The sequence below is a fragment of the Erithacus rubecula genome, assembly GCF_903797595.1.
Source record: "Erithacus rubecula genome assembly, chromosome: 10".
NCBI lineage: Eukaryota > Metazoa > Chordata > Aves > Passeriformes > Muscicapidae > Erithacus > Erithacus rubecula.
Window position 1 is genome coordinate 17911083 of NC_136662.1, and position 13322 is coordinate 17924404.

The window sequence follows — 13322 nt, forward strand, 5'->3', positions numbered from 1 at the left end:
CGAGGGCAGCTGTTCCTATCCGTCCGACCCCCGCTCTTTCCCGAGGTGCTGCTGCCCTCCTCCCCCCTTGCTACTGTATCTTAAAGAAGGAACAAGAAAGCTAATAAAGTCGTGTTATTAGAGTCTCGCCAGAGGTGACCCTTGGAGGCATAAATCCAGGCCGGGAGATGCTGGGGACAGGCGCTATTAAGTGCCTGAGCATGCTTTGCAGGTGGGACTGGTGCCCCTCCTGCAGCACCCTCTCCCTGGCTGTGCCCTCCCAGTGCTCCCAGGGCTTTCCCAAAGGGCTCTGGTGTTCCCCGAGGGTTCAGTCCAGCAGTTAATTGCCTGTGATGTCTCCTCAGAGCTCCTCCTGGGTGTGAGTCCTCCATGGTTGTACTGTGGCCAATGGTCACCAGCAAAACCAGGCTGCAGGGACAGGCTGGGAACTTGGGAGCTGCTCTAGGGACACAGAATGGGTTTTCACATCCTATTCTGCCCCAATTCCCTTGAGGAGAGGGTCCTGCCCCACAGCAGGGGCATTCCATGCCTCCCACAGCAGTGGTGTTCATCCTCTGGAGTCAGGGGTGTCCAGTTTCAGACACAGATGCATCTACAGCTGGGTTGTATCACCTGAAGCTTTCTTCAGCAGTTTGACTCCTGTCAGATTTAAATTAAATATCCTGGAGGTGTCAGCTTCTTGGTGATCCCTGAGCAAGTCCATGACCACCTGCCACCACAAGGCAGCTAACAGGGTCACATCCCTGTGTGGGGTGTGGAGAAGTGGAAAGCTGGCTCCTACCACCATGAGGAGTAAGGTCAGCAGAGTGGTGTTCAGGCAGTGAGAACAAGCTGCCCTGGGATACTGAGACAGGGAGTGAAACTGCCAAGTAAATTGAAGCATGCTTTGTGTCTCTAGAGCTTCTCCCACCCACTCCATGTGCTGATACGGATCACCTAGCCACAGTCACCTCTGGTGTCCCATGCATCCTTTAAACCCCAGTGAGCTTCCATGGGGCTCCATTGTGCCATCCTGGTGCTCCTGCTGCACCCCAGTCTGTGCAGGCAGTGAAGGATGGCAGACCAGGTGGAGGGTCCCAGGTTCCTTGGCAAAGCCACAGCTCTTCCCACCAGCCAGGGCACCAGAAAGGCCAGGAGTAGTTCAGCTCCAGGTGGACCAGTGTTGATGGCAGAGAAACTTGTGGGAATGGAGAGAAATTTATGAGGAGAGGAGTCTGTTTATTATCTAGCCAATGTGGTGCTGCTGATACCATGGATTTATCCTCTTTCATTCCTCCTCTGATTTGTGTCTCTGCCCCTCACTGTGGCAGATTAATCATGGACAGAAAGGAAAGAGAAACCCTCCAGCTTCCTCCTGTGCATTTAGAGGGTGGCAATGACAGCAGTCTGGACCTTTCACCCATGGCTTTTCCTATAGAGAGAGTACAAGCCAGGCAGCTGCCTGCCCTGCTTATAGGTGCCCTGTTCCTCTCCTCCATGAACAGATCCCAGGGAAGGCAGATGCTGCTGTCCATAATCTGTGGGTGAGAAGCACTTCTTACGGGTTAGAACTTCCAGGGTAGCACAGCAAGTGTAAAAATGTGTGGGTCATGTTTTCCTTTGCTCATGCAATGCCCTAAAAAGGCTATGAACACTCCTTAAACTGCCTGTCCTACAGTCCATTCTTGACTCTAGGGGATGGATTTGAAGGCTGAGGTTTGGAACTCTGGAGAGCAAAGCTTTTCTCTGCTGCTGACTCTCAGGGCAGCAGGAGACCTGAGAAGGGGTGTGTGGAAACCCAAGGGTGGGAAATAAATCTCCGGTCAGTTATTTGCCCTGGAGCAATGCATGTCTTCTGCAGAGCCTCTTCTGAACTGCCTCATGAGCTGGGAATAATTAAACGGTCATTATAGCCATGGTAGCAAAAATCCCCCCAAATCAATCTAATGCATGACCTTTCCCTCCAATTTTCCTTTTTATTTTTCCACACACCTCCTTTTCAAATAGTGGGAGAGAAATGAAACTACCCCCAGCCATAGTCTCCTGTTTGGCCCTACATACATGGACCATCCTCACCCAGAGATCTGTTACCCACTCTGAGCGGGGACATGGGGTACCAGAGGTTGATAAAGGAAAACCCAGCAGGGCAGAAAGAGCTGGGGATGTGAACAGAACAGAGCAAATAAGGGATTTCTGCATGGTCAGGTCATGCCACAGTGTTTTATGATTCTGCTGCATTTCATCTCTTTGGGGGAGGTGGGTGACTGCCCCCTGGGTCAGGTTTGTCACAACTGACTGTTGGTCACTGAGGTCTCACAAATACTGACTGGGGGAGTGTATGGGAGGCACATCTGGCTCTGTAGGTGTAGAACATTTCTAGCCCTGACTGCAGCCTCTTTGGCAATTTTTTACCACCACTCAGTCCCTTTTCCTATCATGGGATGCAGGTGCCATTGCAGGTTAAAAATCCCAGTGTGCTTCCTGTGATGGCACAGATCTCACCTGGCCATTCTGAGGGCTGTCATCTGCAGCTAGGTGTAGAACCAAACTCCCATTTCCTTATTTAAGTATCAAGTGACATGTCCACTTATTTAAACTGGCATTCACAAAAATCCAATTCCCTCTCTACCCAGCAACTGCTCCATTACAGCTGGTGTTGCCATCCACATGGCTCTGCTGGAGGCTTTCTCTGCTGCCAGGGCTCCCATCCCAAGGCTGCATGTTCAAGCCACAAGTCCTACAGCTAAAATTACACTGTTTCCAATTGGGGTTTTTTGTTTATTTTTCTATGAAATAACATCTACTGGCCGCAGCATGTAGAAATCTTTTGGTTTTGCAGGATCTCACGTGGGAGCTGCACAGGCTGATGCCTGTCAAACAGGGAGAAGGGGTTCTGTGGAAGAGTGGCAGAGCTGGAAGATTCGGCATGGCAGCAGCTCTCTTACCTGCTCCTTACTGGTTGTGTCCTTCAGGCATAAGCAGAAACAACTGAAGCTGCCCGACCTCAGGGAACTTAACCTTCAGCTAATTACCTGATTTTTCCCTCAAAGATGCAGCAGCTTCCATTCATGGGGGTGATAAGGGACTGCTCCTTGTGCATGGCCTTTTTATTCCCCATTGCAAGCACAGCCCAAAAGGCAGGACCATAACAAAGTAAATAGGCTTTGAAGGTCATTGTGTGCAATAGCAACCATGGCAGGGGTAGAGGAAACCCCAACACTGGGGATAAGGAGGGCACATACTTGGCTTGCTGAGCTTCCCTTTGGGAAATCATGACAAGCACTGGGCCTGAACAGCCCCTAGAGGCCCCTTGAGGGGATTCTCAGCTGTACTTGGGGATGCTTCTAACCAAATGTGTGCCTAGCATTAAAGGACATCTGCGTGTTTCTGGTGCAGCCTGAGTCCTGCTTTCATTGTGAAGAGCCTTGCTGAGAGGAAAGGTTCTTGTTAAAGCTGATGGTCGCTAATCTAAAGGAGCAGTGTGTCCTGGAGCACGTGGGGATCTGGCTGTGCTGCTCCCGGGTGATGCAGTTGCAGCACAGGGCAGAGCCCTCTGGCAGCACCACGGCAGGGGCCTTATTTTGTCCCCATGGGGACAGCCAAACACGTGAGGATGCATAAATGCACTGACAACTGGTGTCTCAGCCCCAAGAAAGGCAGCCAGTGAGGAAGCAGCCTTGTATCACTTGGAAGTGCAAAGCCTTCAGGAGAGAGAGAAGGAGGCTGCCAAAATCACTGAGTCTTCCCAGGGTGTTCCTTGCTCTTCTTTGGTACTTTGGGGGGTTGCCTAAAAGGTAAAGAAGTTGTTTTGCTGTAATGAACTAGATAAACAATTCCCCAAATAGATTAAAACTAACTGTAACTTAGAAAAGCGGGTAGTAATTATATTTTATTAGCTAGCAAAACACCATTTTTTTATTTCATAAGATAATTCTGTGTAAATCACCTTAATTAGAAGTGTCAGATGAGCCCGTGAATATCGTACTTAGTAACTAATTTCCTATGTACAGGTTATAATTTAAAACACATGGATCACTCGCTGAGTGGAAATATGCTAGCCATGAAATAATGTGGGGAGTGTTGGGGTTATTACTATGTAAATGTGTAATCATTTCAGACCACTGCAGCCTGGCTGGGTGATTAAAGAGAATCCCAAGGTCTCCAAAGATTGTGCTGTCTGCAAGGGCCTAGAGCAAAAAAACTTTAAAAGGCACTGAAAAGTGTTTGAACTTTAAAGGTCTTGATTTCCCTTTTACCATTTTTAATTTGTCTGCAGTGTTTATGGAGGGGAAGGTTTCTCTTTGCTGACAGCCTTTCGATCCTTAGCCCACTTCCAGCATTCTTAAGAGGTGCAGGGGTCTGCAGCCCTTGTAATTCAGGGGGCTCTTTAGTGGGATGGGGAAAAATACCCTTAAATTGCAGGGTCTGAGTGCTTGGGTGACCTGGGCTTATGCTTATTTCTAACCCATATCTGGATATTAAAAAAAACCAAATTGCAAACTCTTACTAGTGATAGAGTAGATCTACATTGCGAGAAAGGGGGGGAGTATCAATAATCCTCCAGATGAAGAATAAAATAAAGTCTGCCAAGTTATCTAAAGCAGTCCCCTTCCTTATCGGTCCCAACAGCAGAGGCTTGATCTTTTGGCTGACCAGAGAGACTCTCATTCTGAAAACTTCAGTTTCTTGGCCCTAACACCATTTCTAGGAGGAATTAATTATATTCTTCCTCTTTCCCTTGAAAATAAATAATTTTAAACACTTTTAACAAGAAAAGGAAGGAAACGTTTTTTGGGTTTTTTTAACAAGGCGTTTGGATTATAAAAGGGAAAAAAAAGTTGTTTTACACTTCATGTGATTGAGAAATTCAGGGGAGAGTTGGAGGTGGGGAGGGAATGGAAACCTTTCCCATCATGCTTGTTCCTGCACAGGTTTGAGGTGGTGCCAGGGCTGTGTCTCAGTAGGCAGCAGGAACTAATTCTACTCTGTGACACCTCCTGAGGGTGGAGAGCAGAGCTGGGGGACAGGACACACGGGGCATCCTGTACCCCTGCTGAGCCCCCATTCCCTCAGGGAACTGGGGCTGTGTGGGAGGTGAGGCCCCAGCCCATCCATCCGTGGTCCCCAGGAACCATAGCTGGGAGCAGAGCTGTGGCATTTGGAGTGACCTGATGGCAATGGATGACTGTGTGTTTCCACCATTTCAGGGCAGGGGGCAAAAGGCAGTGGCAATGGGAGATGAGGGGGGTCTTAGCCCCAGGAGAAAACACCTTCTTCCTCCATCCCTGCTCATTTCATAACACCCAGCCATCTGCCAAATCAAGGCAGATTAAAGCCAGCCAAATTCAATTTTTCCCTGCTGGCACTGCAGCTCGGCATCTGGGGCTAAAGTGTCCCCGACAAAGCGAACATGACAGGCACATTGCTTTTTTGTCACATCTAGTACCGTGTTGATCTTCTAAAAGTCTCATAAAAATTTATTGATGTCTCCCATATTGGTGTGATTGAGAAGAAAGGAGCGCGGGTGTGCGGAGCCGGGCGCGCGCGCGCGGGCGAGCGTGTGTGCGTGTGTATATTAATGTTTCTGAAGTAGATCTGATTTGATATGTCTTCTTCTATTGTCAGCATCTGTTTAGCGAGGCTTTTTAATACTTTCTGGCTGCCGATCACTCATCCTTAGCCTGGGATGCAGGCTTGCATACAAATTTTGTTATTAAACACAATTCCATTCCCCCCCTTTCCCCAGCCCCCGCCTCCCCCCACTGCCCTCCCCCCTCCACCCACCTACCCACCCATCCATCATCTCCCCGGGGCTATGGGGAGCTGGGAGCCTGCCGCCCCACCAGCGTGTGCTTACAGGCACAGGCACTGGGCTTGGCAACATATTTCAAGAGCCTTTTGCCTGCTGCAGGTGCTTTGCATTGACAAATCGAATCATGGGGAAATAATTTATTTCCTAATGCTGTTTGCAGCATGTTAGCAGGAGAATTTACATGAGAGAGATTACTTTAATAACCAAAAAATTACAGTGCAGGCCTCCCCGCCATGTCGGCTTTGATATGTAATTGTTTCAAGTTTAACCTGTCTGGAGGGGGGAAGGTGTTATTAAATCTATAGCATCTCCCACTGGCGAGGGCAGGCGAGGAGGAGCACCGGGTAGGGACCTCCTTCCCTGCTAAATGGGGAACAAGCTGAATTAACAAATCACTCCAGCCTCCAGCAGAGCTGCTGTTCCCCAGTGTGCCTGGAGCTGAGGAAATCTTTTTTCCCTTGCTCTTATATCTGTTTAATCTTCTTCTCTTTCCTGTTCTCCTTTTTTTCATTGTGCCTGACCCTTCACAGGGCTCGCTACCTCTGCTCCCCTCTCCCTGGCTTTCTTACCTGTGCCCCTGCAGACTCGCTCTCTGCTTTTTCTCAGTGCTGGGAGAGAAGCTTTGCAAGCCCCAGGCAGGAGGAGAGTCGGTGTTTCATGTGGCTGGTTTGGAGACTTCCACTCATATGACCATTTTGTTACAGCTGGAGAAATTGTTGGCACTGCCCCATGCCCCTCCAGTCAGAGTGAGGAGGCTCTTGTTGGTCCAGGGAAGAGAAGCAATGTGTTTTGCTATTTGACCTGATGAGATCTCTCGAAGCACTCCCCTCCTTGCCTGCCAGTTTTGTGACTGACCTCGTTCTCTTCTCTCTTGGCAGCAAGAGCTCCATCCTGAAGGATGCCATGGCAGCAGGCACCCCCAAGGTAAGTGAGCAAACCTCAGCATATTTTCCCTGTCCCCCAGGGAATGCTCTTTACACCCCTTCACCTTCCCAGCCCACTCCCTGTCCTGCTGCTTGATCTCTCCCAAGGAGATGGCAATGCTTTGGGGACTGGTGACACTGGGGAGAGCTGCTGTCCCCGCTCAGCCACTGGGCTGGAGCAGCCAAGCCCCTGCACAGGGCTCTGCATTCCTTGTGCAGCCAAGGAGCTGTGGAGCTGAAGGAGCTGCTGGGCTCTGGGACTCCAGATTGTGTCTAATGACAGCTAATGAAAGCTGATCACACGCAGCCTGAGCTCAGCCGGGGAAATCACGTGTGGGAGTTCCTGGAGCCAGAGCCATATGCCAGTTTTGGAAGAGGAGAGTGGGCCTGCCTCAAGGGAGTGAAGCACACCCAAGGAGGAGCCCAAATGACTGAAAGACCCCATCTCGGCCTCAACCCCCTCCCCAGGACCCACCTCCCATCCCCTTGGCTCAGAATGCAGAAATACAAAACTCACAGAGCATCATGGCATCACTGCAAAGGTCATCATTTACTGATCTGCTGTCAGCTGGGCTTCATGTGGCACAGGGATGGGGAAGAGCAGAGCTTGGGCAAGTGAGCAGGTGTCAGGGAGCACTGCAGGGCATTGCACAGCCTCTGAAAACCATGCTGTCCTCTCCAAGGTGGGCAAAGGCATGTGCTTCAGGTTCTCCTACACTTCTGATGACAAGGTCCAAGTGAGGGAGGCTCCTGGCTTCCAGACAAGTGCAGGGTACCCCTCACAGGAGATGTCTTCATGCTTGTTCTATTAGAATTAACTTCCAGTGTCATTCCCCATTGGTTTTTCTGGAAGCTCATTGTGATTTTTTTTTTTTTTTTGGTATGTGATGTCAGAAGCAAAGACTGACATTTTAGCTCTAGATTTTCTCCTTGGGACTGGGTGTCTTGCCAAGTACATCAACACCTTGTCTGCCCCACCAAGGGAGAGGCCTGAGAGCCACTTGCTGACCTGAGTTCCTAGCAGGTAGGGATGACTCCCAAATAACCCAAACAATTTCCCAAACCCTTCAAGAGAAAAAAGAAATTGAAATGATACTCCGTAGTGCTCCTCACCTTTATCTCCTGCATGACTATACTTTGATCCTGTGCCCTGTCCCAGAGAGATTAGGAGGAGAGTGGAGACCTGGCTATTTCTCCCATGAAAACAGGCAGAGCAGAGACCCAAACCCACCACTGCTGATAAACCACAGAGTGTGAGGCTGCCTTGGGATGTCTTGAAGGAGCTGGAAAGGGCACCAGCAAAAAAAAGCATCTGGACAAAAATCTTCCTGTGCCCTCCTCATCAGGACTCAGTGTAGATAACTCAACAGTCCCAAACACATTGCTTGTGAGGGAGAAGGACGGCTAGGAAGACAGATTAGCTGTTTGGAGGCAAACACAGTGAGTGACTGACAGAGACCAGATAAAGAAGAAGGTCCATCTCACGGCAGGGCCAGGCTTTTGAAGTTTCCATTGACAAAGAATCCCATTTGCCTTGAGCGAGGGGATTAAACTGGGACTGGAGCGTCCTTCTATGTAAAAGAGATCAATCGTCCCCTGTCACCACATGGATCTTTTCCCTTTGCCCATCACGTCTGGGACTAAGAACATTAACTTCAAGAAGCCAGGAGAGCAGGGAGGGAGAGGGTGAAATCAGGAAATCTTTCATTCCCTTCTCAGAGAGCTTGAAAGCTTCTCAGCCCAGGAGGATTCATTATTTCTATGTGGCTTTTTCTGGGAGACAAGTCCTGTGTGGCATGGGAAGGCACAGGGCTGTCACCTTCACCTGAGATTGGTATTAAAGGCCACTTTGTAACCAGGTGGGATTGAGGAGGAGGGTAGTGGGGAGATGAAGGCTGCTCTTTTCCTTTGTGTCTACTGCATGTTTGCATTATGGGGTGTGAATAGCCCATCAGGTTGTGAAGTCCCTCTGATACAGTTCCATGCAGAGGGATGGGGCACAGACCCACAGAGTGAGCTTGCAGTCCATGTCCAGGCACCCAGGAATCTGGAGGTTTGGCAGGCACCTCCAGGGAATATCTGTATACCATCTGGAACTGTGGAAAGGGTCTGCTGCAATGTTTCCTGGCCAGTCCTTTTCCTGGTGCCAACAAAAAGGCAGCTCAGCAATGGGAGAAGGGGCTGCACCTCCCTATCCCTCAGGAGCATCCAATGGCAATACAAACAAGGACGAGCTGGTTTCATTCAGGGACATGGAAACTGGGATAACTGCAGGTTGGTAGTTACTTCTGTAATCACCAATGGCTTTAACTCCACTTCAGGGCTCATTTAGGAGCTTTGCCTATAGCATCCCTTCCATTGCCACTTCTGTGCTGGCCTGAGGCTCTTCCTGGGGGGCAGCTGGGACTGGGGATTTAATCTTCCCATGCTCTGTGTCCTAGCTCTTCTCCCACCACTTCCCCGCAGCAAACATCTCTCTGGGCAATAAAAGCCCAGATGTAAATGCATGTTCCTCACTCACTGCTACCCTGCCCCTGAAGAGCTGTCACTCACTGCACTTGGTCAATTTTCATGGCAATATGTCAAAGAAAATCCAATCACTCAACATGGGATGTGATGAGTGCAGGATTATTGTATCAGATTCTTCTATTACCAGAGCCGACTGAGGCAGTGATAGCCAAGCAAGGGCTGCAGTCTGGGACTCCAGCCAGCACCACTTCCTTGAGCAGCTAGTGGCAACTGGAAAGTCAGCATCCCCAAGTCCTCCTTGCTACCTAAGAGCACTTCACTACTGCCTGTATTTCAGGGTATCAGCTGCAGACTGTTACCTGTCACCTAACAGGTAAACTTATATCCCCCGTGGAAGAGCTGGTACTGATCACTGAAGGGGAAGAGACTGGATTCCACAAAGCATCCCAGCTCTTGTGATGGGCCCAGCATTCATTTTCCACTGCTGCTTCCCCACACATGGCTGCAAGTTGCTTTTCCCACTTCCAGTCCTGGCTGTGCTCTTGCTCTTGATAGAAACACTGGCGGGAGTGCCCACGAGCAAAATCCATCCCAGCACCCAGCAGAAGGCTGAGGCTGGTTTGTTTAGGTGTGCACCCTGCTCCAGGGAGGGTGCCCGCAGGCAGGCAGCCAGCACACTGCTCCCAGACCTCCGGCAGAGCTGGGAACACAGCCACAGTGCCAGAGCTCTTCGCTTCCCCCACCCACCCCCATGATTTTACAGCTTCACTGAGCAGTTTGAGAGAGAATTACAACAGCTAGTGGGAAATTTGACCACTAAAGCCCTCCAAGGAAAAAGAGCTTCGAAGCAAGCAAGATTTGGAGCCTTAAACCTTGACAGAATGTCTGTATTAAGCCCTTCCCAGCTGCCTCACTTGAGATGAAATTTCTAGCACGGTCATTTAACTTCTTCATATCATGTCTGGTGGTAGGAACAGGGGATGGGTGTCAGTGCCCTGGGGTTTTAACTCCTTCTCTTGTGTCACTGACAGACCGGGAGGTTGGCAAAGTCATTCACCATATCTGTGCTCCCTCCCTCTGTAACTGTGATTTACAAGGAAAGATTAAAAAGCTAAATCTGGGTATTGTGGCAAAGCTATGGCCAAAGTGGGGACATGAAAATAGCCCACGGATATGTGAAGGAGAGGAAATTACGTAGGATGAGTGTTAGCTGGCTGTGCTTCCTGCAGTTTGGGGTGATGAATACCAGAGTCACTCCAAAACCACATATCTGCCAAGTTCTATTCCATTAAACAAATTACCCCGTGACCAAACAAAGCCCCTCACTCCCCTTAGGCCAAACAGCTGTACCCTCCCTTTAGACCAGGGGAAATCACTCCATTTGGCAGAATGAGCAGAGAGGGGCAAACTTGGGCCAGAGCTCTTTCCCTCTCCATCTCCAGAGTGCTGATGGGCAGTTCTTCTGGAAGGGGCCTCTTTTCCCTCCATGTAGCTGATGTCTCTTCCAAAAGGAGGCAGAGCTCCACTACAATCCCAGGTGTCACTGTAACATGTACAGAAATTAATTAGTAGCTCACATTTCTGTAAGCCTATTCTGCTTGTGAACCAGTGGAATTTTACAGCCAAGGCCAGAAGCTGCTGATACCATTATTTCTATTTGCCATTCACACTCTTCTCACATTTAAGCCTTTCATCCCCTGCTCCATCCCACCTTTATCTCTGCCAGCTAAAAGCCACTAGATAATTTTACCTCTAACTTTTCCTGGGAGCAAATGTAGACCCTCCAAAAGCTTCTAGGAAACTCAGCTCTAATAGTAGCATCTTTGTGTCGGGGATCCTCCAGCAATAACATAAAAAACAGCTAGCAGAGTTAAGGGGGGAAATCACAGCAAGCCCTGGTATCACTTATTGCTTTCGGGTTACAGTTCCCAAGTGATAACAGCTATTAGCAACACTTTGACGTCTTCCCTACCGTGGAGGGAAGGGCAGGAGACAGAAAACATGTCAAGCCATCACCTCCATGTTAAGTGATAAGTACCTATTTAGACGGCAGAGTTAAGGCTGAATGCATCAAGCAGGGAACACTTTGTGCCAAAAAAAAAAAAAAGAGAAAAAAGAAAATTTAAAAAGGCCATATAGATACATAAAAAGCAGGGTTAGGGTATTTGTTCTGCTGACAGCAGCTGTGATGGATTGTTTAAGAAAAATAGACTCCTTATGTTTTTCCAGGGCTCTCAGAAAGCAGGAGTCCAGCACTTTAATACTCTCAAATGACTGGCCTTGAGAGGCAGCAGCATGTCAGAGCCAGGGCTGAGCTGTCCCCACGCTGACACCTGCCCCGCTGCCGGCGCGAGGGGCGGCGTGTGCCGGCAATTTCCATCCATTTCCCTGGGCCGGGGCTGCACCCTGACACCATCGCTGCCCTGGTGCTGCCCGGCGCCCACGCCTGCCACGCCTGCGGGTGGGCACGAGTGTCCTTCCAGCGCTGCCCACCCGTGGAGGGAGCAGCAGGTCTGGGATCCATGGCCTGGGATCACATCCAGGCCGCAGGATGAACATTTGATTCGTACCAAACCTGCCCCTGTATTTATATACATAACCTAGGTGTTGCTCCTAGCTCTAGTGAGCTGCTGAAACATTCCCAGCTGATCTGTGCAGGATTGCAGGGTCCGTGGAGTGTGTCAGGAACAGCCAAGGTGAGCCTTGCAGCAGAGCAAGGCTGGTGTGCCCTGGGGATCTGCACACACAAGTGGGCAAAGCCGTGCATCCAGAGACATCTCTTCTCCTTGGCACAGCTCAGCTGGGCTCCAAGGGGCAGGAAGGAATCACTGACGGGGCCATGGCTGCCCAGCATGGCAGGAGGGCCAGGAGGAAGGAGGGAGTACAGGGCTTGGACAAGATTGATGGCCTCGTTGCCATTAAGAAAAAAATTAGCCGGTGGCGGCTATCATATTAAAGGGTGAAGAAGCCGTGAATTATTTTCTTAAAGATCTTATCACTTACAATGATAATTTTACCTTCCAAAAGGCCACTTTTAATGAGGCAAGGCAGGCAAAAAGTCATGATTTAATGCCAGATTTTTTTTTTCAAACACATTTTACTGCTTTTTTGTCCATGTTTAAAAAGCGCCGGTGACCTTTTTTTATTTAGCTTGCCCCAGGTGTAATGCTCAGTCTGATCCTCTCAGGGTTTATAACCTCCACAGAGAGTGCCTCTACCCAATGGAGAGATGATTTAAAGGGGAGGGAGAAATACGAAGCTGCACCACCACTCCCATTCAGCCTTTGCTCCATCTTTGGTGGTGGGAGTTGTGGAGGGGAGACCAGGGAGGGAGGAGGGTCCTCTCCCCCCAATATCCTCACTCAGAAACACTCTGAAGGGCAGCTGGGATGTACTGGCAGTCAGGCATGGATGAGCTGGCTGGTGGCCTTTCCCCAAGGGAAAAGGGACAGCTCAGCATCAAGGCTTGCTTCCACCGTGCTGGTGAACCTGGTCCCGCAGTAGAGAGCATCTCCATATCAGGCCTGTATAAGGCACCCAGAGAGCACCCAGCACTATGTTTTTGGGCTGGGATGCCGGAATTTGGGTCTGCCATGCAGCCTGGGCATGCATGAGGGCTAGGAGAGCCCCTTTACCTTCACAGCCATCTTCCCAGAACACAGTTGAGAGAGGAATGAGAACTGTATATCTACCCTTTCTCTGCTTGACAGGACCAGTGTGGGAAAGAGCAGAGTGGTGCAGGGAACAGCAAATCCTTGGCTTGGTATGCTGTGGTCAGGAATCCTCACTGCTTAGCCATTGGAAAAAAAGCCTCAACATGACAATCTGGGGTAAAAGAGGCCAAAATTGGGATGGCAGAGGCTGGCCTAATGCAGGATTGAAAGTCACCCTGATGGTGAGTGCCTTTTCTAATCCTTTAGCCTCTGAGCCTGCATCCCTGCCTGCCCCCATGGCTGCCTGAGGGGCAAAGAGTGGCACAGCACAGGGAAATGAGAAAAACAAATGAAGTCAAGTTTCCTAAGAGTGAAGGGGAAGTGTGACTTGGCATCTCTAACACTGTGTTTAACATGCCGGCAAGGTATTTAGAATTGAAGTGCTTGCACACAATTTAAAAATAGACAGTTTATTAATCTAAACTG

The 13322-nt window shown here is 49.7% G+C and overlaps 1 protein-coding gene across 6 annotated transcripts in view; it reads left to right on the plus strand.

Moving 5' to 3' along the window:
- The window catches only part of RNF220 (ring finger protein 220), a 214277-nt gene that overhangs the window by 139769 nt on the left and 61186 nt on the right, over positions 1 to 13322 (plus strand). For all 6 annotated transcript variants that reach the window (XM_079313909.1, XM_079313908.1, XM_079313910.1 and 3 more), the window contains one exon: positions 6670 to 6715. In XM_079313909.1, the coding sequence (XP_079170035.1) occupies positions 6670 to 6715 (46 nt within the window). The remainder of the gene's footprint in view (positions 1 to 6669; positions 6716 to 13322) is intronic.